The following is a 24820-nucleotide window of genomic DNA, read 5'->3' as shown; positions in this document are numbered from 1 at the left end:
TGGTCCCAGCCACCACGGATCTACCTCCCCCTGAGGAATGGGCTGCCCATGTAGGATTGCATTGCTATTTTCTCACTCACTGGGCTCAGTTTATACAGTGCTATGTGCAACCAGTACAGTATGCCATAATTTGATATCATAGTTCAGGACCTTCTGTCCTCTTTGGCTCTAGTTGGGGTTCCATTAATGATTAGTAGTAGAGATGGACAATGATGTGTGCCAGACCGTTTTGCAACATGCATAGGCAGCATCCACTACTTTACCTGTGCATAACAGGATCCATTGTGGGTTTTTAGATGCGGAACAGCAGTTCTATCCATGCATATCCCCTACCCTGGATTGAAGGAACTATATATTTACTAATGGCAGTGCACATCTGTGAAAAGTCTTGGTGGTCTTTGCTCCAAGTGCCATATCTGTGTATTATAAAATATATTTCTGCAGTAGGTAGGACTTTCTCAATGGTAGCTTCATAGCTCTGAAGTTATAGAAGTTTGCCAGACTGCCAGAGGGCAAAATATCCTATTTTTCTCAGTTTTTCCTTTTGCTTGGGTTGCTGACTGTAATGGTACTTCCATTGAATATATTCAGATTCTATTTTGCTTTTCAGTGTTATTGCATATTGTTTATTTGTTTCTTGTGGCAGAGTGATGGTTCTTATATTTTAAAACAAACTTGGTTAACAAATGTTTTAATACAGTGAAGTTGGATAGGAGCAATAACTGCAAAAATGGATGGCATCTAGATGTAAAAATGTGTACTTTTGTGTAGAGAGATGCTTATTCTAGTGCACTTTTTGTTTGAAACAATATATTTAACTTATTTTCCAGTCCTGGCAGGGGTCCTGCAGGGCAGGATCACGTTAATGCATGAAGCCTAGAAGGTGGACATACCTTTTATTATGACCAACTGAAGTAACATAAAACATTGTACAAGCTTCCAAGTTCACCAGAACTCTTCATCAGGCTAAATATTACAAAATAAAAAAAAGCGAGGGGAGGGACAGGAGATTTTTCAGGACATCTTTGGACTGTCCAAGGGTGATGCTTCCATCCCCTCACTTACTCCAGGGGACTGCAAGCCCCACCAAAGGTGCTCTGTGCCAGAAAGCCCCACAGTTGGGGAAATTGCCTGTCAGGTTGCAGCAGGGCGCGGCTTTGGCAGAGTCTACTCAGGAGTTAGCCAACTTGAAGGAGCCGAGCCAGCTCTCAGCAGCACTGAGAGGAGGTCAGGCAGGACAAATAGCTATTTAAAGAAATCCAATGAGCTTACCACTCCAAGACAAGTATCCATGGCCCAGGGGCTTGTCACTTCCCAGGGATGGATTGGGCAGGAAGGATTGGCTGAGCCCAGGGTTGCCCCTTCCTTGGGGAAACATCTAAAGGGTGTTCCCAGGAGCAGCCATGGAGGAAGAGCCAGACCCATTCCAAAGCAGCTGACAATAGGGGAATGGCAGAGCAGAATTGGGAAACTGGGTGAAAAGAAACCTCTTCCTCTTGCTCTACTCTGAGGCTCTATCCTGGGGCACTTACCCAACTAAAAGCAATCCTGGAGTTGGAGAGTGAGACAACCCTGGACTCAGACCTGATAGCAGCAGAACCTGACATAGACCTGGTCTTGCTCATGTTCTTTATGAGATGCTGAGCAGGCATGTCACTTTGAATTGATGCTAGAGTCAGATTGCAGCACTTGCATCCTGGGAAGAAGAAGTACATAATGGAGAGTCATCTCATTGGAAAAATAAAGGCCAGCAAAGGTCAAATGTCTCTCAAAAGTCAGACAAGAAGCACAGTTCCATTTGAAGGCTGAGAGCGGGAGGAAGCACAAGGTAGTCTTTATATTAACGATGTTTGAGATAAAAGATGGTGCACAAGGGATAAGTCAATTGAAACCAAATAAAGTAGTTTGGCCTTGTGTAAGCAAAGTCTTTTCCTGAGCTTACTCCCATCCTTTTGACAAATCCTTCTTTTCTCAGCTGAAATCAAGTATTTTTGAAGCAGAGAAAAGTTGTAACCAGCTGTATCTGATCTATGTAAAATCCCTCCCAACCTACAAAAACCCTTGTTACCTTTTATTACATAGATAATAAAAAATGTTATGTAAGCTTTTGAGATCAGTACAACTCTTGGTCAGGTTTGATGGGACAAAAATGTTAAAGGGGGGAGGTGAGCAGATTTTTCAGGTTAGATCTGGTCTTGCAAGGAGTCAGACTTGACTGAAGGCAAGCTGCAGAACCTTGGAGAGCTCTAAAACTGACAACTTTTTCCAATGGCTGCTAGAACCAGATTGAGGTCTTAAATAAAAGAAAAGACCAGTTATATAGATCTAGCAAGGCACCACTGTCTGGGAATTCTGGCTGCTTGTTTGGAGGGACTGGACTACTGTCCAGAGGTGCTGCTTCCCCTGCAAACTGCTCCTCCCTGGATGGACATGCTAGCTTGGCAATGTGGTGTAGTGGTAGACTGTTGGGCTAGGATCTGGGAGACCCAGGTTGGAATCCCCACTCTGCCATGGAAGTTTGCTGGGTGACCTTTGGTCAGTTACACACAGTCAGCCTAACCTGCCTCACAGGGTTGTTGTGAGGATAAAATGGAGGAGAGAAGAACCATGTCAGCTGCCTTGGGTCCCCACTGGGGAGAAAGGCAGGGTATTAATTAAATAAACATTATTTGTTTAAAACATTTCAAAGCCTCCTTTCCACCCAACTTAGGGTTCCAAAGGCAGTGAATAATAAAAACATTAAGCTTAAAAATATATACAGATAATATATAAAACGATTAAAAGCAAAACACACAGCCTAATAAATGGGAAGGAGGGTCAATGAGAATCAGTGAAAGAATGCCAAACAAAACAGAGAAGTGTTCATCCACTGGCAGAAGACAGTGATAGAAGAGAACAGATGAATCTCCCTGGGGTGTGAGATTCCATAGTTTTGATGCCACAGGAAGGCCCTTTCTCAGGTTGCCACCCATTTAGACTCAGATGGCACTTGAAACAGGGCCCTTGAAGATTATTGTAATTCCCAGGTTGTTGTTTTATTGCTGTCAAGTCACAGCCAACTTATGGTGACCCCATAACGTTTTCAAGTTAACAGATATTCAGAGGTGGTTTGTCATTACCTGCCTCTGCATAGCGACCCTGGTATTCCTTGGTGGCCTCCCATTCAAATACTAATTAGGGCTGACCCTGCTTAGCTTCCGAGGTCTAATGAGATCGGGCTAGCCTGGGCTATCTAGGTCAGGTAGGTTCAGTAAAATGATTGATACGTTTTGATTAAATACTCTGTGGTATTTGGCTGCTTTTAAAACAATGAGGTTGCTTTTGGGATTGATTTGCCTCATGCAAATGTTTTTGGTACTGTTCTGCTCATGTACAGGAAACATTTGGGTTGGTTTATGTAACCATTGTTATTTCTGTGAGGATAGTGTCCAAGCCAATAGTCCCCACATGGAGGCACCATTTCACAGATTTAAAACTCTTGTAAGTGATTTGAGAACTTACAAGGGGAATATCACTGTGGCATCTCCAAGTGAACGCTTCTGAGTCAGAGCACTGCACAATCTGTGGAGGCCCCTGGGTTTCAGTCAATCCATATATTCTGGTATAGTTTGGAACCTACAAGTAGCAAAGCATTTCTCGTTTTCGAGGTGTTGTTTTATTCCACTAAGAGGAACACTCCTTTTGGAGTGTTCATAATTAAAAAGAAAACCGTTCAGAGCTCTTCCTTGTCTTTTAGCCAGTATAATTAAGACAGCTTCCAGTGCAAGTTCATACTCAAGGAGAGCAGGAATACCAAGGAAGGTGTGTTCTGCTTTATGGTATCATTTTTCATTCTCAGTCAACTGATGAACAAAATCCAAACAAATTAAAATGCAAACACAATGTTGCATACAATTTATCTACTCCCCAAAATGCAATAAACAAGTGTCTCCAGGATCAATAATTGCTTGTTGTTGAATATTTGTTATGCAAGATAACAAAGCATTTGGGTGTCTAGCCTTTGAAATATCATGACAAAGAAATCAGAAGAAATATTAATGGTGTAACTGACTAGGGCTGTCTATAAAATGTGTGTTCCCAGTGAGACCAAATGTATGAAGCCCTGCTCTGGTGGTAGCCGTGGGGTGATTGATGGTGGACTTTGCACTTCAGCTATATCTAACTTTAAGACTCCCTGTTTTGTTCAAGGGCTAAATCTTTTATGTTTAAAGATGAAAACAATGGGGCTTCAGGTAGCTGAAGTATCATACCAGGCCCAGGAGATCCTACTGGTAGGCTTCTAGAGCCAGGTTAGACATTTGGAGAACGCAGCTGGGCTTTTCCAAAGCAGCCAGTGCACATATGATTTCAAAAGAATTATATAGAACATATCCAGCTTGAACAGGGGATCACTTGGCCAGTCACAGACTAATGCAATGATAACTGCTGAGTTTTGTCACTTTTCAGTTTTTCCAGTACACCCACCTGGCCACTCTGCAATGTCATTTCCAAAAACTTAATATAATCTCTAGTCCATTTTTACCTCATCCTTTCTCCAAGGAAATCAGAGCAGTAGACAAGGCTACAAGGTAGCTTGGACTGAGAGGCACTCTGAATGTCATGGCTGTGAGGATTTGAAGCTGGATCTCCCTGGTCCTAGTCCAATACTCTAACCACTAAAACAAACTGGCTCTAAATATAATTTACCTGTGCATCAGTTTCATAGGTTATTTTGAGTATAGAATTGGGGGAAAGGATTTCTTTGGATAAAAATATGTATAAACAAACTTCAGGCATGGGCAAGATAGCAAGCATATAGTAATTTAATTTAGTATATTCCCATAAATTCAATTTTAAGCATATTTTATTTTAAGTGCTTAAGATGGTGCTGTCATATGTATGTCATAACATGACAACAGAACATATTTATTTTGTGGTGGTGGTTCTTTCATTTTCTCCTTATTGTTTTGTTTTCCCCTATGTGGCTTAAAAAATAATAATTCAAGAAACCAAGGAAATAATGAGACATTCACCTTTAAGAAGAAGGGGTCCAGAAGAGATTTCCACAAGACTCTTCAAAAGCAAACATTTGAATCCGAAATTTCAGATTATGGTGATACAAACTGTCAGGTATTTTGCTTTGGAATATTGAAGAAGTTGGAGATAAATAAGAAACAAGAGAGGGGCAGGATTAACTGCATTTGAGTTTACTAGCATGCCCTCTGCACACCATGTGCTTGTCTCATGGTGCATCCCCCCTGTAGTTGTAATGCAAGAATCCTTCTGCATTTGCACTTGCACATATAAAGGTAACTCCAAAGAAATACGCAAGATCACTTGACAAGGAAGGAGGAGAGGGAAGAGTAGAGAGACTAGAAAATTAAGTGGAGATGTAATATACATATGATAAATTGTACCAAAACGAATTTAGTGATTGATATAGAATACAATATACTGTAGAAAAATCCCAACATAAATTAATTATCCTTTGAACTGTCCTTCATTATGGATTGTAGTAAGAGAGGTAAAAGGCATTCCTTTTGATGAATACCCATAGGCAAAATGGAGATTCTAATTTGAAGTAGTAATTGTGACTGGAGAATTAGAGTGTGATTTTATTCTGAATATGATGGGATTACTCCTAGACTTACTTCTAAGATATTATCATTTTTTCTTACTGAGCAAGTTCCTTGCCACCGTACCCATGGTTCAAGTTTCATATCTGCCAAGAACACTTTCTGATCATAGAACTTTGTTACTTAGTTCCAGGGAAATTTCTCATTAGCACTGAGTTAAAGGCAAAATATGACACAGTAATATAGAACATCTTTAGCTTCTGTCAATTAAAGTAATTCATTCCATCCTACTTCACACCTTCTCTAGCAGGCAGGGCCCAGGCACTTAAAGATCCTCTGCGATGAATCTGATAGAACCACATTGACATCCGGTGACTTTGACTTGCGCAGCTTGCAACCTGATTCTCGTCTGGCAAATCTGCTGCGGCACATTAGTGTAGAAGACTTTGAAAGGCAAAATGAGGAGGCACGACGAAGTGACAGACCGGCAGAGCTGTTGGCTCTTTATCCAAGTATAGATGAGGTGAGCTGTAAATGTCAATGTTTGCATGTTTTATGAAGAAATAGCTCAGTTAGAACTAAGATGGTGAGAAAAGCTAGCCCTAGAAGAAGATTACTTCCATGAGCTTGCCCCAGAAGTGTAATTCTCTCCCACAGACCTCCACTGCTCCTCTTGGGCTTGCATTGTTTTTGTTGAGCTCAGTGTTACAGGGCAAATTATTCTTAGACTTTGTCCATGCTGATGGTGCTGTCATGCTTCTATTTCAGTTGAATTTGAATTCCTCTGAAATGGGATGTCCATATTATTGGCTGGGATTTCAAATGGTGCTCTGCTTGCACACAGAGAGTTTTATGCTTCAGTTTCCCTTGCTGTAGCAGCCCCTGCTTCCAAAGTTGGGGGCCTCACTGTAGTGCCACCCTGCAAGGAACAAGGGGCTGATGCTGGAAGGAAACTTTGCCCCTCCCTTGAAAAGAAGCAGAAGAATTTTCTGGTCATAAACAAGGGTTTATACCACCCATTATATTTAAAGTAGAATGAACTCTGCCTGTTCCTAGACTATTAACATTACATTTGACCATGACTAGATATGGCAAGTACATGGATCCCACAGGCTGGATGTGTGCCAAAGTGCATCTAATTATTTTTCTGTGGAATACTGTAAGCATAGCAATATCCCAAGTTGGATGATTTAAATGTTTATTTTATTTTAATTTTTGCTATGGCATCCCAAATCAGCATCTGGGTTTTAGTGAAGATCTCATATTATTACATGATCAAATACAGTCCACATTCAATAATGGAAGATTTCATCCCAGACTGAAAATGAAGTCACTTGCAGAGTTTGGAAGGAGCAGAATATGAATGTCTTGCCATTTTTGTGGCATGGTGCAGCCAGCTTACATTCATATATGTTGTTTCTGATAATATGGAAGCATCCTAAATGCTTAACCTGAAATAACTGAATAATATGTTTAACAATAGGAGGATGCTGTGGAAATACGACCAGTGCCTGAATGCCCCAAGGAACATCTGGGCAACAGGATATTGGTGAAAGTACAAACCCTGAAGTAAGTCTCTATGTAACTTCCATTATAGTTCCAACTAGAGACATTTGCTGTTTGGATATAGTTTCATCAGACTGTGGTAATATTGGAAGTGGATCCTCTTACTGTCAGCAAAGGACCTACCATACTAACTTTCTGAAATGTGTTTTCGTTTTGTATTTTGTAAGGTTTGTCCATGCATTAAGTTTTGAATAGTGAAATTTTGTGCAGAGTTATTCCATTCTAGACTCAATAATTTCAAAGAGCTTTTAGTGGGGTCGCTATGCATAGGATTGTATTGTGAAAAATACATTGTTCCAAGCTTGATTTTGGTTACAGGTCATCATTTATTTGAAGAGGTTTACTAAAATTTTAGCAAAGCTTTTGACTGTGTGGATCATGAAAAGCTATGGCTGGTTTTAAAGGAAATGGGTGTGCCACTACATCTGATCGTTTTGATGCGCAACCTGTACTCTGGACAAGAGGCCTCAGTTAGAACAGAATATGGAGAAACGGAATGGTTTCCAATTGGCAAAGGTATCAGACAAGGATGTATTTTATCTCCCTATCTCTTCAATCTATATGCAGAACATATAATTAGGAAAGCTGGATTAGATTTAGATGAAGGTGGAGTGAAAATTGGAGGGAGGAACATTAATAATTTGAGATATGCTGATGACACTACATTATTGGCAGAAAATAGTGAAGATTTGAAACAACTATTGCTGAAAGTTAAAAGAGAAAGTGCCAAAGCAGGACTACAACTGAACATCAAGAAAACAAAAGTAATGACTACAGGAGAATTACACAACTTTAAGGTTGACAATGAGGAAATTGAAATTGTTCAAGACTTTCTATTCCTTGGCTCCACCATCAACCAAAAGGGAGACTGCAGCCAAGAAATTAGAAGGAGATTGAGACTGGGAAGGGCAGCCATGAAGGAGCTAGAAAAGATTCTGAAGTGTAAGGATGTGACTCTGGCCAACAAGACTAGATTAATTCATGCCATCATATTCCCTATTACTATGTATGGGTGTGAAAGCTGGACAGTGAAGAAAGCTGATAGGAAGAAAATAGATTCCTTTGAAATGTGGTGTTGGAGGGACTTCCTGCTGGGGCAGCTGGGCTGAGCGCCATGTTTCCTGGACTCTCCAGGAACAATCCAAGAAATGTTCAAATTGGGGTGCTAAATAGCACCTCAACCCGGTCCTAAACAGTGGACTTGGGAAGCAGGAATTCCCTGCAGCCACTTATGCGGTTTGACCTCCAGAACTTTCCGAGGGAGGCTTCTAAGCCCCTCGGAAGTTTTGATGCCGGTCCTGCGGGCAAGGGAAAGTCATCGCCGGAACATTTCATGGGTAATCAAGGTTCAGTCCTCCCCCTTCAATCACCATCTAAGAAAATTATCATCACCGTAACCTTATCATCCAACATCTGAGTAAGTTGCAAGAATTCTTTTGTCTTTACCTTGAAATTGAAGCTCTGGAAGATCGTAACAATCATCAATGCAATCTGCATCTCTCTGTCCAGAATATAAGTGACTTTGTTTTTTTAAAAAGACTATAGTTGAACGGCAGGAGCCTTATCTATTCGATCTCCACTTTGGCATAACAAACGGGACGGCTGACAGACACTCTAGCTACCAATTAGAAGCCGAGGTGTTAAAAGGGGTGGGAGCGAATGGGCTAAATTCCTCTGGAAATGACGTCTTTCCGATTCATCAAAGAAAACCATTGAGACTGAAAGGGAAAGATCATACAGGAAAATCGCAGGGCTCCAAGTGTGTCTTTATTGTGCAACACGCAACATATTCCTACTACTGGAAAACAAGACAGCCGAAGGTCCGCGATTTAAATAATGCCCAGCTCACCCCCTTCTTTTACAATCGAGCAGAGTGTCAATAAAACTTGATGGCCCTTTACAACAACACTAATTGTTTTACAGCGGAGAGAAGAATTTACAGCCATTTAATCCCGGGACCTGTATAATTGATGAATAGAACCACTACAAGGTCTTGGACCCTGCCAATATATTTAGAACAGCACTTCTTGATATTGGTGAATTATTAGAACTATTTTCAGAAATAAACATGGGAAAGGCCGACGAGAAAATACAGGAAATGTTAACAAAACACATGGATGCCTTTACTAAACAATATGAGCAACAATCTCAACGTCTGGCTCAGCTAACCAACATATTGACTAGTCTAACTCAAACTACCAACCAGACTAGTCAGAAATTGGACATTTTGGCAAGCGAAATTACAAATATGAAATCTCAAATATTTACAATGAAAACTGACATGGGAAAAATGGATACTTCAATTAAAAAGGCAATTGAAGAACAGAAAGATATTAAAAATAAACAGATACTTCAAGGTAATCAAATTCAAGCTATACATTTCCAACAAGAAAATGTTTTAGACCAACTGGCTACTATGGAGTTAAAATTAAGACAATCGAACGTACGACTTCGCAATTTTCCAGAAGCAATGGGATGTACCAGAATAACTATCATAAAATCATTGGCTGACCTGATTCATATAAGTGAACAAGATCTGGATTATGCAATAAACAAAGTATATAGAATTCCTTTACCCACCAGTCTGGAGAAGACAAAGGCAAGAGATATTATGATTTCCTTTTATGATATAAGGATGAAAGATTATATTATGCAAACCCTCTATGATAATCCTTTGTCTGTGAATGGAAATCCTCTTATCATTCTTAAGGATATCCCACGACATTTGATGATGAAGAGAAATATGTACAAAGAATTTACTGGGACATTGAAGAAGAATGGAATAAGATTCTGCTGGATCTTCCCACAGGGACTCACTTTTACCTACAAAGAGGTCAGATTTACTATCACTTCACAGGAGGAAGTAAAAAACTTTTTGAAGAACTATGCAAAAGATCTAGCTGGCCTTAACCAGGAGCCACAACATCAACAAGAAGAGGAGAAAAAGGAGTTGGCCTTGACATCTGGACAAAAAAGACAGGACATCAAAAATAACAGAAGTGTTGGAAAAACAAAAATTCACAGCAAGAACAAAACTAAAAGGAAACATGCAGTTTATGGGTGATAGAGAGAAACAGAGGGCTAAACAGGGATTTAAATGATGACTAGGGAATTTTGTATTTACTGATCCAATCCTTTTATCTTAAGAACGGTTTTGAAATAAAATCTGTTACTATATATGAAATCAATAATAAACACGTACTAATTGTAAATGAATTGAATAATTTAGAATTAACTTAGTAATCAAGCTTGATGTATTTTTCTGGATTAGAACTTCTTTGCAAAAGAATAGATAAATTTATAGCAAGATGGAGGAAGGTGAGGGGGAAGTCTCTTATTTGAATATCTTCATTAATAGATGAATATGCTTTTCGATGACGCTGTTAAAGTTTTTTATTGTATGATTTATGAAATGAATGTGTTGTTGAAAAGTACCAGACAGTAAAATATTTTAAAAATAATAAAAATTTTATGAAAAAAAGAAAAAAAGAAATGTGGTGTTGGAGGAGAGTGTTACGGATTCCGTGGACTGCCAAAAAAACAAATCAGTGGGTTATAGATCAAATCAAGCCTGAACTGACCCTAGAAGCTAAAATGACTAAACTGAGGCTGTCGTATTTTGGTCACGTCATGAGATGACAAGAGTCACTGGAAAAGACCGTCATGATAGGAAAAGCTGAGGGCAGCAGGAAAAGAGGAAGACCCAACAAGAGATGGATTGACTCAATAAAGGAAGCCACAGCCTTCAATTTGCAAGATCTGAGCAAGGCTGTCAAAGATAGGACATTTTGGAGGACTTTCATTCATAGGGTTGCCATGAGTCGGAAGCGACTTGACGGCACTTAACACACACACTAAAATTTTAGGCTGTGTGCCAAAGGGAAGCCATTATATGCTAGGGCTTTGAATGAAAATATCAGTTGATGTGGAGGTTCATAGATGAGAAGGCATTCCTTTAGATGTCTTGGTCCTACACCTTGCCAGGCTTTAAAGGTAATGTCCAGCACACTGAATTTTGCTTGGAAGCATACTGGAAGCCAGTGAAACCCTTTAAAAGTGACATAATATGTTATGTGTCACTTACGCCTGCTAGTCATCTAGCTGTCAAGTTTTGAACTGTTTGGAGCTTCTGAACAGTCTTCAAAGGTAGCCCCATGTAGACACATTGCAGTAGTCTAATCTGGATGCAATCCGAACCTGTATAACTGTGGCTAAATCATATCATTCAAAGAAGGGCTGGAGCTGGCAAACCAACCAATTCTGGTAAAAAGTACTAAGCCTCCATCCATACATCCAGATTGAAAAGCACCCTAAGGTGCAAACCTGCTCCTTGAGGAAGCACAATGCATCTGGGGTAGTCCTCGGGTGGCCTGAATATTAACAAACAGCACCACAGTTGTATCAGTTTATCATTCAGCCCATTACCATCGTCAGACTCCATTTCAAGATGTCCATTTTTAACCTGACTCACCTGAAAAGTAGACATGGGTGCCATCTACATACTGATGACACCTCAGTCTACCTTCTAGAACTAATCAACCAGTCAAGACCATACCAATGGAGCACAGTACCTCCAATACCCACCTAAGTTCTTTCAGTACAATACCCTGCTCAATAGCATAGAAAGCAGATGAGACACACAGAAGAATCAACAGGGTTGCACACTCATTTTCTCTCTTCCAGGGATTGTTGTCAGCCAGGGTGGCCAAGACAGTTTCAGTCCCAAAACCAGGCCTGAAAATGGACTGTGTCCAGATAATCTGTCTCATCACCGAGATCCTGGAGTTGTGCAGCCACTACCCATTTGAGAACCTTGCCTAAAAGGGGGCATTTGCCATCAGTCAATAATTGTTTAAATCCTGAATGTTCTCTTTGACATCTTCTTGAAATCATCAAGACACAACCATTTTGTTTAATTGTGACAAATTCTCAACTAACCTACACTGAAGGTGATCTCAGATGCTGGTTTACCATGCCAACAAATAAAATAAATGGGAGTGACCTGGAGCTGTATATCTCAGATAAATGTTTTAGGTAGAATTAATGTAGTCCATACTGATGTTTGTTTCCTTTTGTTTACCTGTCAAAATTACTTAATATTAAGCAGTTCTCTGTCATCTTCTTTACAGATTTGAGATAGAAATAGAACCATTATTTGTAAGCTTAGCCCTCTATGATATAAAAGAAAGGAAAAAGGTAAGAGTGCTGATGAATAAAATGTAGGTCAATAATAAGACTATATAAACAATGCATTGGCTGACAACTAGTTGCATTTATTAATCACATTTTAATTGTTAGAACTTTAGACCCTGTACTATGGGTAGATCCATATGGTCTCTGGAGACATGCAACCATGAAGGGAGCTGGCCAACTTAAACTCTGACCACACAGTGAGCTACACTTCTCTGTGTCTTTGCATTTGAAAAATCAGGATAGCAGTTTGCATCTCCATGTGGCCAAGTCTTACAGATATACATTTAGTAGTGAAATGCATCCTGTGGTACATTTCCAAATGCCTACCACATGGTAAATTATCAGCTTCAGCCACTGTTTGGGTGGGATACAGCTAGTTATTTGCTCCGTCTTACCCAATTCTCCCTACTATCACCCCACCCCCATCCCACAGAGCTTTTTGTTAATGCAAATGCCATAATGCAAGTGCGTAGCATTTTTGGTCATCAGAGGGGACCCTTCCTCTCTTTTTCACCAATGGAAAAGATAGTCAGATCCTACTATTTATTTTTAATGTTCCTTTCCACTTCCACAATGACCTACTATTTGTTAGTCATAGTAAAGTGTTCTCTTTACTAGATGCAGATCAGCTAACAGGCGATTATTACAGTGTTTTCTAAATTTTTCCTTTTTAGCCACTTTCTGTGCCACAGATTAAACATATAAATGATATGTTATAAACGAGTGGGAGATCATTCTTGCTTTATTATGAGGCTAGACCCTGTATCATCTCAGCTGTAAAGCTGCTAGCTCTGTATTTATGCTTGAATGAATGTGTACATAGATGCTAGTATCATCACAGATGTGACAATCTACATATAGATCACGTGCCATTTCATACATGGATTATTAAATATTATTTTTTAATTGCCCTAAGATCTCAGAAAATTTTCATTGTGACCTGAACTCTGAGCAGTTCAAAGGATTCTTGCGAATGCATACGCCATGCATTGACTCCTCTAGTCAGTCAAGGTCTTCTGTGTTTTCCATAACGTATCCCTCTCCAGATATCTACCTAGTTCTGAAGGTATGTCATCCTAATAATGATTTATTTCTTACTCATATTTTCTAACCAGGATTGTTGTAATGGTGGGCAAGCAACAAGGTGTATATCAACATTGTGGAAAGATATCCATTAGATTCTCTTAGTTCATCTTCGTGGCTTCTGTGCAGTCCCACATGGGAACTATGCTTGCACCGGCCCGCCACAGAGAATTCTAGCAAGCTTCTAGCAAGTTCTTGTCACTTTAAGAGTGCTTCCCCCACTCTCCTCCACTCCATGCCTGAGCCTAAAGGCTCTTCCTGCCAAAATGGGCATGTGATGGAGGGGAGGAGGAGCGCTCTTCTCTCAGTTCTTTCTCTACCGCTGTGGAGCTTCAACGTTTTCTTCCCCAGGAGAAAGTGGTAAAATATTTACAAGTCCTAATTCGTTTCTTGGATTGTCTTAGATACGGAAGAGTGAGTCAACATATTTTAGAGCTTTTTCAAAGCCATGGCATTGTTCAAGGAGTGCCTGTCCTGCGGAACCAAAATGGCACAGAATGATGAGCATAAGGACTTCTTGTTCTGCCTTGGCGAAGGGCACATCCCCTCCTCATGTAAGGCATGTGGTCTCTTTACTTCCAAAGCAAGGCAAGAAAGGGTGGCTAGGTTTAAAGCGTCCTTATGGGAGAAGACTGAAGGCCCTGGATGCACCTTCTGTTTCAGCCAAGACTAAGTCCCCCTCAGTGGCTTCACTAACACCACAAGAGTTGGACTTCCTTAGGAAACGAGGGCAACTGATAAAATGGTGACTGCTGAACTGGCCAAGAAAGCCAAAAAGAAAACTAAACACCTTTCAGCACCAGGATTGCAGCCGAAAGGGTCATCACCTCCCATTTAGCCCAGGGGAGACAAGTTGGCATTGAAACCCTCTTACTCCAACAAATTGGGGGCGCTGCAAGCGAAGTGTCTCCACAGGCCTGTGCTTCTAAGAACAGGGTGGGCTCTCAATCCATCCCCTCTGAAAAAGAAGGGAGGAAGTTGGATGCCATAGGTAGAAAGGTATACTCCGAAGCCCTGGTGCTACGGGTCACCAGTTTCTTGGCAATGATGGGGAGATACCAGATGTTCCTATGGGGAGGTTTCCAGCAATTGGTACACCTCCTCCCAGAGAATAAGGGATCCGTGGATAGAGCACTGCAGGACAAAGGATACATGCTGGGAAGGCACCAGCTGAATGCAGCCAGGCATGTGGCTGACGCCTCCAGCAGGACCATAGCATCCAGCATCACATTGAGATGTCATTCTTGGCTGTGCCCATCTACTCTGGCACCTGATGCTAAGGCCAAGGTCAAGGATATGCCTTTCTTTTCTTTTCTTTTTTAGTTTTATTGAGGTATGCAAAATGTTACAGAATATACCAGAATATACAAAATATACGAAGTGTAGTACACAAAAAAGAAAAAGTGAAATATAAAATATTACAGAAACCGACTTCCAACTCTCCTCATACCGAACAGAATATTATATATATTATTTCTTTTGTGAATAACACTTCAAGTTTATCAGTTTTTACTTTAATTATTATTTTGCTATTTTCATCTTAGTCTACAGTTTAGTAAGTTTAGGTTTTAAAACCTAGGGTCATTTTTCTATCCCTGAAATACTGCTTTATATATTTTGACCATACCTTCCAATCTATATTAAAGTCGGAAACCCAGCTATCTTCTATATATTTACTTAACTTGGCTATCTTGGCCAACTCCATAACTTTCTGATGCCATTCATGCAATGTGGGTACTTCTTCTGTTCTCCATTTTTTCGCCCATATGATTCTCCCAATTGTTTTTCTAATGTCCTATCTAAAATACCCAGTAAATATATTTCTGGTTTGAGTGGAATTTTTACTCCAGTAAAAATTTAGAAATTTCCTTATGAATACCTTTCCAAAAAATTTTCACTTTGCTACAACTCCACCATTAGTGGAAAAAGGTCCCACTTCACTTTGACATTTCCAAGATTTTTCTATTCCCTTTTCATTCTTCTTCATCTTTGATATTTTAAAAGGTGTCAAATACCATCTATAATGCATCTTATAATAATTTTCTTTTACATAATAGCTGGATGAACATTTGAGGCCCCTTTCCCATGTATATTGCCAATCCTCTAATTGAATATTATGTCCCAAATTTCTTGCCCATGACACCATAAATTCTTTAATAATCTGTGTCTAATTTCAAACATTCTTCATACATCCTTCCGATTAAATGGTCATCCTTTCGATCAACTAGTCCTTTTCCATGATCAAACTGAGGAAATCCTCAAGATGTGGAAAAATCATGTTAATGCCAAATAACTGGGCGTAACACAGCAAAAGTTCCCTCCACTTTTAAACCCAAATACTACCCTAAGCAGGGTGAGTCTTCATAATCAGGAAGGCAACCTAGGTATCCGCCCTATAACTACCCCCAGTAGTCTATGTTCTGGATTAACTGGTTCTGTATTACTTCGGATGGTTGGGTGTTATCGTTAATAAAGACTGGTTACTTTTTGGAATTTGCCTCAATCCCATCACGCAGTCCCCTATGTTCCATCACTATTCCATGTCCCACCTGTTGCTATCTTCCCATGTGGGACTGCAAAGAAGCCACGAAGATGAAAACAGAATTGCACTTACCTGTAACTGTTGTTCATTGAGTGGTCTTCTGTGCAGGCACACATCCCTCCCTCCTTCCCCGCTGTGGGCTGCTTGGATTCTCATATTTCAGGCTTCTCCACAGCGATGAGAGGAGAACTGAGGGAAGAGCGCTCCCCCTCCCCTCCGTCACGTGCCCATTTTGGCGGGAAGAACCATTAGGCTTGGGCACGGAGCAGAGGGAAAGGGGGAAAGATGTTCTTGAAGTGACAGACCTCGCTAGAAGCTAGAATTCTCCACAGCAGGCCTGTGCAAGCGCAGTTCCCATGTGTGCCTGCACAGAAGACCACTTGAGGAACAACAGTTACAGGTAAGTGCAACTCTGTTTTCTACTAAATCCACCTAGAGCAGGGGTAGACAATGCAAGACCCATGTGTTCCCACCGACTTTCCTCCCACCAGCTGTCCTTCTTTCCTTTAGTATATTTTCCCCACAAAATGATAAATCTCATAGATAAATGTTTATAAAATGGCAACGGGTTTACACTAACTAGGTGGAACAATCTATGGCAGGGGTGTCCAACGTAAGGCCCACGGGTAGAATCTGGCCCCTTGAGAGCTCTTATCTGGCTCACGAGCCAGTCAAGGCAGCCACCCACCCCCCGACTCTTGATCTGGGCTGGCGAGGCATGGCCCAGCCTGACCAAGTGACATTTATGTCATAACAATTGAGTTTGACATTATTGATGGGTGAAGTTTTTTGTCACTTACATATTTGTTTGACTGGAATTCAGAGTGATTGAAATTTTACATGGTACTATATCTGCTTCAGGAAATTGCAGATTGTCTGCTTAGGCTAAATGCAATTTAAAGTGCAAAGCCTCTTGCTGTTTTCCCCACATATACCAAGTACTAGTTGGATCTTTCTAGATTCTCCAGTTTATGGGGGGAACCTCTATAAACTGAGTATTTTTCCTGCTCATATAATTTGAAGTGGCTGATATTTACTTCTTCTTATTCTGAGATTTTCTTGTACATTTAAAAGCTCTTAATGCACAGTATTGGAAAAGATTTAACAATTAGATATTAAAACAGTGAAAAGCACACATGTAAAGGAGAAACAGCGCTAAGCTTAGAATGCTTAGAAAGGAACTATTATTCCCATGTTCATATTTTTAAAACTTCTCTGAATTTAAAAAGGAGCTTGCTGTGCTATAAGGGATGTCAGGGGAATGCTTTCAAATATTGCCGCACATATGGATTGTTGTGCATCTATGGATTGTGGCCAATAACTGATTCAGAGTCTCATTTGCATGGAGCTCCTGTCTGTGCTTCCGTATGCACTGTGCGTGCTTCTCATAGCTTCATAATGGGGCAGCTCTTCAGCATACAGGTAGAAAAGCTCTGTGGGTGTCTGCAGTTGGAAATTGCTGGAAAAGGCACATGTGTTGAGAATTGTAGTGTTAGAACTGCACATTGTATTTCTTCAGATTTATTTCATCCGCTCTTCAGTTATCTTCTAAAACTCTGATATGTTTAGCATAAGTTCTCCCCCAGTTAAATTAAGATATTTATTAGGTTGCACATATACAGTGTTGTATGAAATCAATATCAGTCTAAATATTTGTACAAGATGTGAATCTTTTAGGTTGAAGGTTTTGACCTATAATATTTGTTTGTTCTACCTTCTGCAGACATAACCAAGGCAGTTCCTATAGGTCACAGCATTTTTTTCTGTTTTTCTTTATTGCATATGTTAAACATAACATTAGTTATTGTATTATTGTATTGAGTCTGAAGTTCTACCATGATACTGTATATTATTTTATGTTATTTGGATTGTGAATTTTTGATAGATTGAAAAAGTCCTTCAACAAGGAGAAATTGGAGACTGTTCAGAACCCTACATGGTTCTAAAAGAGAGTGAAGGCGGGAAGGTATGTATGATACAATGAGAGTTCTTCAGTGAAATACACCATGCACTGGATAAAATGTTTATGCCAAAATAAGTCTTATTTAGTTTTGTAATTGATGCAAAATTCTGTAATTTTTTTCAAACAAAACACAATGACTCGAAGGTCCCATTGAATTCCATGGCATTTCCTCTGCATAAGCACACTTTAGATCTGGCTGTAAGAAAGAGATAGAAGAGTCTTCAAAACCACTGATATGTACTATTGAAAGCGATTTCTCAAACTGCTGCAGTCTGAGTTTAATTGTGTATATTCCTGCCAAGGAATAGCAGCCCCTCATATATCATCCTGTGCAGTATTAAGCAGGCTAAAAGCCTCTGTCTGTATGGGTTCAGTACCCTTAACTCTGTGTGGGATTGTGGCATTACATTGTTGGCTCATTTAAGACAAAATGCAAAACCATGGTTATGGTTAGTTTGTGAAATCATTATTTGGCTTGCAAATGATCTCTTAACATCCCGGTTTGCCTCAGCACCCTGGACTTACCTGGAGCTGATTTTGCGGAGTGAGGCTGGGGAGCGACGAGGGGGAAGCCTGTGAGCCAGCCAATGCTGGTGGCTTGGCTTCCAGGTAGGGTGGAAGAGAGGGCAGAGCTGCAGATGATGTCATGGGGTGGGGCAGAAGATCACATGGACCAGGAGCACATGACTCTGAGCACATTTACCATCATTAGGTTAATTAAACCATGACTTTGTGTTATGTCTGAACTGAGCCTCAGACTGAACCTCAAACTTAGCCAGCTTTCTAGCTTCTTTCTTACAAGGGCATAGTAAATGCCAAGCTCAGCTGTGAGACAACAATCAGCTGTGGAAACAGACCCTTCTGCCTCTCCAGTATAGGCTCTTCTTCTTGCTTACTCACTTCTGTTGTATGTTTTGACATCAGTTTGTGTTTCCATTTCTGTTGACTTGAATTCCTCATGTTTATAGCACCATTTTGACAAGGCACAGAAAGGAACTAGTTAAGCCTGGGATGAATATTTGGGTCATGGAATTCAATCTGTGGACTATGGAAAACTTTAGTGGATCATAAATCTTGTGCCAGCCCTCTTTGCTGATTGATTAAACGTATGAAGAGAAAATGGATTTGGAGCAGAAGCTGCCAATGGAGGCTTGGTACAATAGCCTTATTTGTTAGAATATATTCTAATAACTTTCATTTGGTGCATTGACAAAGGAATTAACCAATGTACATATCTAATAGAGACTGAAAACTGAGTTTCAAGATATCCTTATTTATAGTATTTGCATCCGTGCCTTAAAATATTCTTGCTAACTTCCTCTTCCTTATGTTTTAGAACAAAGACAAAGTTGAGAAACTAAAGGTACAAGCTGAGTCCTTTTGTCAACGTTTGGGAAAATACCGCATGCCTTTTGCTTGGGTCCCAGTAAACTTAGCAAATTTCTTCAATATTTCTACACTGGAAAGAGATGTCGTGGAGTTAGAAATTTTAAATGGTAAGCCTAAGAATTAAGTTTCACAACTGTGTGTTTTGATATAATACGTAATCAAGAAAATGGCCTTTGCCTCCGCTTCCAGATTTTGAGATAAAGTAATGTATATTCTATCAGCCTTATGGTGCACAGTAATAAGCTGCATTACTGCAGTCCAAGCTCTGCTCATGACCTGAGTTCGATCTTGATGGAAGTTGGTTTCAGGTAGCCAGCCCAAGGTTGACTCAGCCTCCCATCCTTCTGAGGTCAGTAAAAAAGTACCCAGCTTGCTGGAGGTAAAGGCAATGGCAAACCACCCCATAAAACAAAGTCTGCCTAGTAAACATCATTGTGATGTGACGTCACCCCATGGGTCAGAAGTGACCTGGTGCTTGCACAAGGGGACTACCTTTACCTTTAATGTATATTTGTGAAGACAGAAGAACAATTTTGTTCATCTCCGTGGCTTCTGTGCAGTCACACATGGGACTGTGCATGCGCAGAGCCAGCCAGAGATAGACTTGTCAGTTTCCAAGAGCTCAAACACACACAGAGCTCCCTTGCACGGAGCTGTGATTTTCTGCCCAAATGGTCACATGATGAGAGGAGAGGGGGGAGCACTCTCAGTTCTCCTTCTGCTGCCATAGAGAGAGGATGCTGAGAGAAAAATCTGAGGTAAAATTTCTGAAGTGAAATGTCTAAAGAGAAGGAAACTAAGGGTAAATGAAATGCCATGCTTGTGGCTCTAAAATGGCGAAATCAGATGCCCATTTGGATTGTCTTTTATGCCTGGGCGAGGGGCATATCCCCTCATCTTGTCATGCCTGTGGTCTCCTGACACCCAGAATGAGACAGGAGAGACAATCTTGTCTCAGAGTCTATTTATATGAGGTGACTTTGGGTGTGGATAAGAGGGATGAATCATCAGTGCTTTCTGCCCCTACTGCTTCTACATCTAAATTTAAAGGAGACAAAAAGGGCCACATTGGAACCTCCAGTTAAAAAGAAGAAAGATCAGGAAACTGGCCCAGAAAAGAAAAAACAAAAGGGTGAAAAGGTGAACGTAACATCAGAGCCTGACTGGGGAAGGCACTGGCAAACCACCCCGTAAACAAAGTCTGCCTAGAAAACGTCGGGATGTGACGTCACCCCATGGGTCAGGAATGACCCGGTGCTTGCACAGGGGACCTTTACCTTTTTAACATCAGAGCCTACAGCTCATTCTGGCCCTCGTAGCCAGTTACTGGCCGTTTCGCCGTGGCACAGGCATTTGCCGCCGCTGCTGTTGTCTTGGGGCTGAAGCCCCACCCTCCGCTGTACAATGTTGGTCGTTTCACTAAAGCGCAGGCTGTTGCCGCTGTGGTTGTCTCGGGGTTGAAGCCCCACCCACCGCTCTCTGACCCTGTGTCGTACTCCGGCAGGAATGTAGCGTGCAGACACGAACCAGGCCGGAGGCTTGGCCTCTGGTTTCAACAACAGCAATGGGAGTGCTGTGCTGACCAGAGCCTGACACAGGCTTTTCTCTTCCCGGGGATCGGGCTAGCCTAAGGTAATTAGCAGACAAAGCACTTACCAGCTCTGTCTCCTTGTTTCTCAGATCAGACTGCAGTTTGCACGCCGGGATAGCTACAGTTGCTTGGAGCTCCTGTTTGCATCTCAGTCAGTGGCCTTCAACATGTGTTGAACCCACAAGAGCTCTGGCAAACTGCCTGGCCTTTTATTAGCCTATCAGTTCCAGCTTATTCCACTCCGTCCTGATTAGGCTTAATTGTCTCCTTTCTCTCTCTCAAGGCCCACCTGGCATTTTGCCTTCTTTCTCTTAATTGAAGCCGGGCCCTGATTCTCTGCTTCTCAGCCGGCTTGGGAGAACTTGCAGGCGAGGAGTCCTGCTGCCCTTGCTGCAGTTGCTTCTGCTGCTCTGTTTGCTGCCAGAAAGAGCAGCCCTCATCTCCTGTCATAGGTCCTGGTGGCTCTAATGCCTGCTCCTGCTGTTCCAGTGCAGTCCTTGGAGGACCGCGCCCAGGTTCCCATTCCTCTTCCTTGGAGGAGGAGGACAGCTCGGGCTGGTCTACAACACCCTGATGTGTGGCCTCAACTCCCCTGTGATCAGGGGCTGATTTGTTGAGGAGCCTGTTGCCGAGATGCCGGCAAGAGCTAAAACAACATGATGTCAAGGGAGATCGATGCCGAGCAGGGGCGCACAGCTGATCCCCAAGTCGGTGTCAATCACTATCACCGCTGAGGTTTGTGCGGCCGAAGACACCTTCACTGTCAATACGATGTTGGGACTCCCCAGGTCCTTTTCAGGCTGCAGGGAGGAAGGAGGATCCACAGCAAAAGCCTCGCTGTTGTTCCCCATATAATGACCACTATGAGGATATCTATGGAGAAGGCTGGTACAGCTATGATCCCTCCTCCTGTTGCCATGGAAATTCTTCCTGTTATTTGGAGTGAGCCCATGACAGTCACAATAGACAATCTCTATCTGGCAATAAATCTTACCTGGATGTCTCTGGTCCGACAGAGCATGAGAACCACAAGAATGATTCTTCAGCAAAGGACAGAACAGCTTCATTCTCTGATTCTTTAGATGATCCATGCAATGATTCTTCTAAAGAGGACGATGTCACCTCCATGCCTGCACTTGATGGAGTAGTAGATGATCCCATGCCAATCTCGCCATCTTATGACATCAGGCTGTATGCCAAACAACTGGTGCAGTTATTGATTATCAGCAGTCTGAGCCCCGTTCCTCAGACCCTATAATGGACATTCTGTATTCAGAAGTTCATAGTCCCATTGCTCTACCTATGGTTCAAGCTGTTATGGATATTATTACTGCCAACTGGAAAAATCCATCTATGGGGTCTGGGCCTATGCTAAAGAACCTGTATAAGATCCATCATGAGGGTTGTGAATTTCTTTTCAAACATCCTCCGTCTAATTCGGCCATTACTGAATCTCTACTTTCAAAATATCGAGCCCCGGCAATGTCTGCTCCTCACAACAAAGAAGGGCACATATTAGACATGTTAGGTTGTAGATCATACTCATCAGCAGCATTAGGTCTGAGGTTAGCCAATTTCATGAGCCGCTATCACTATCACTTATGGGACCGTATGTCTCACCATATTGATTCCCTCAATGATGACAACAAGGCATCTGCTAAAGTGGTCCAATCTGAGGGTAGCACCTGGGAAAGCAGCCAATAAATGCAGCTAGACACATGGCAGACAGTTGCAGTAAATCTATGTCTGCAACCATTCTTCTGAGATGACATTCCTAGCTAAGGTCATCTGGCCTTTCCTTTGATAACAGAGCTAGGATAGAAGATTTATCTTTTGAAGGCAAAATGCTGTTTAGTGAGGAGACGGATGCTATGCTTGACTGTCTGCAAAAAAACAGGTATAATGCCTGTTCTCTGGCAATTGCTCCCCAACCACCTAACCATTAGAAACAGCGATGTTTTCTTAGGTATGTCCAACAATTTCAAAGGCCATATGGACTTTAAGGTTCCAATTATCAGCCTTATTGCTCTGTTTTCTCACAATCTCAACAAGGGCGTAGGTTCCAAAATAAGCGGAAGGGGAAGAGAAGGGCCCCATCCCCTCCTGAGGTCTCCCATAAGTGAAAGATCCTGTTGTTTTATTTGAAAAGGGCATCCTCCTTCAGAAGAGATGAACATTTATTTGTGTGTTTTAAGGGTACAAATAAGGGTAAAGGAGTATCATCACAGACTTTATCGAAGTGGGTTGTGCAAGCTATTAGGAGGTCCTACGAGGAAGCAAAGCAGGAGTGCCCGCTGCATATTAAAGCACATTCTACCAGAGCACAGGTTCCTCGGTCGCTTTGGCAGCTCATATTGACCTCCCTCCTTCACCACTGTGGACTGCTGAGACTACACTGGTCATTATTCAGCTCTACAGCGTCATAGGAGAACTGAGGGAGAGTGCTCCCCCTCCTCTCTTGTCATGTGACTGTTTGGGTGGGAAATCATGGCTCTGTGCAAGGGGGAGGGGGAGCTCTCCGTGTGTGTTTGAGCTTTTGGAAGCTGACAAGTCTATCTCTGGCTGGCTCTGTGCGTACGCAGTCCCATGTGTGCCTGCACAGAAGACCACTTGATGAACAAAGTTACAGGTAAGTGCAACACTGTTTTTCTTTTTCTTTTTAAAATTTTTTATTTGATTTTATGGGATACAGAAAAAAAAGGGAGGAAATAAGGGAAAAGGGGAGAATAAACAATAGTTGTCCGTGCCCTTAATAAATTACTTCATTAAGCTTACCCCCAGTTATATTCTCTTATGCATAAACAAACATTTCATTATAACTCATATAATTCCATTTCTGTTCTATTCTGTTCCTCAAAGTTGAACATTTTACTTTACTTTGAGATTGCTTAATAATCATCACATATTAAAGAATTTTCATAGGTTTTAACCATCTTTTACTCAATATTCCCTATTTAGTCTTTCAACTAATTTATGACTACACCTTCATATCTATTCTTAAACATGTTTTATCATACATATCTATAAAAAAATTGCCATATCTTCTTGTAATCGTCAATTGGCTTTTGTTGAAGCAAGTTGGTTAATCTTGACATTGTTGCAAACTCATGCATTCTTGTAACCCACTCAGCTATCTCGGGAGTCTTTTTGGCCTTCCAGTAGGTTTCATACAAAATTCTTGCTGCCGTTGTCGCATATTCAAAAAGTTTCTTGTTCATGGATTGTATCTGGGTTAGAATTATTCCAAGTAGCATATGTTTAGCATTCAGTTCAAAATTGATGTGCAACATGTCTTGAATTTCTTTGTATATCAAGTTCCAATATTTCTGAGCCTTTTTGCAAGTCCACCATTGATGGTAAAAAGTTCCTTCAACCTCTGAACACTTTCAGCAGTTTGCTTGGTTTGATTTGTACATCTTTTGTAAGTCTTTTGGTGAAAAATACCATCTGTAAAACATCTTATACCGGTTTTCTCTAATCGCCTGTGATCTAGAGAATTTGACCCCAGTCTTCCACATCTTTTCCTAAATCTGCAAAGGAATAATCTCTCCAAAATTTTGCATCCATTTTATCACACACATCTTGACCTGTTCTGGGGCCATCTCTTGGGATAATAATAGCTGATATACTTTTGATAGTAAGTGGTCTTGAGATTTAGTAATCATCTGTTCGATGTCAGTTAGTTTCCTGTCCTTTCTTTTTTTGTTGATAATCACTTCTTAATCCGTGTGTAACTTAATGGTATGCATACCAAGAAATTTTAAAATCTTCATGTAGTTCTAGCAAAGTCTTAAATTGTCCGTCTTTCTTAATCAAGTCTTTGTAGATTATATAGTCATTATTAGTTCTAGTTGCAAAGTCCATATATGCTTCAGTTGGTGACATTATATCTGGAGGAGTGGGACTAATTGTCCTTTTTAGAAGATTCCAAACACTTA

The 24820-nt window shown here is 41.1% G+C and overlaps 1 protein-coding gene across 2 annotated transcripts in view; it reads left to right on the top strand.

Annotated features, from left to right (window-relative positions):
- Positions 1 to 24820, top strand: part of DOCK8 (dedicator of cytokinesis 8) — a 154827-nt gene that overhangs the window by 10620 nt on the left and 119387 nt on the right. For both annotated transcript variants that reach the window (XM_056847983.1, XM_056847982.1), the window contains exons 4-10: positions 4986 to 5109; positions 5866 to 6078; positions 7039 to 7124; positions 12251 to 12317; positions 13231 to 13380; positions 17825 to 17905; positions 19239 to 19398. In XM_056847983.1, coding sequence (XP_056703961.1) covers positions 4986 to 5109; positions 5866 to 6078; positions 7039 to 7124; positions 12251 to 12317; positions 13231 to 13380; positions 17825 to 17905; positions 19239 to 19398 — 881 coding nt within the window. The remainder of the gene's footprint in view (positions 1 to 4985; positions 5110 to 5865; positions 6079 to 7038; positions 7125 to 12250; positions 12318 to 13230; positions 13381 to 17824; positions 17906 to 19238; positions 19399 to 24820) is intronic.

This window comes from Euleptes europaea, chromosome 4 (assembly GCF_029931775.1).
Source record: "Euleptes europaea isolate rEulEur1 chromosome 4, rEulEur1.hap1, whole genome shotgun sequence".
Taxonomy (NCBI): Eukaryota; Metazoa; Chordata; class Lepidosauria; order Squamata; family Sphaerodactylidae; genus Euleptes; species Euleptes europaea.
This window is presented reverse-complemented; position numbering and strand designations above follow the sequence as displayed.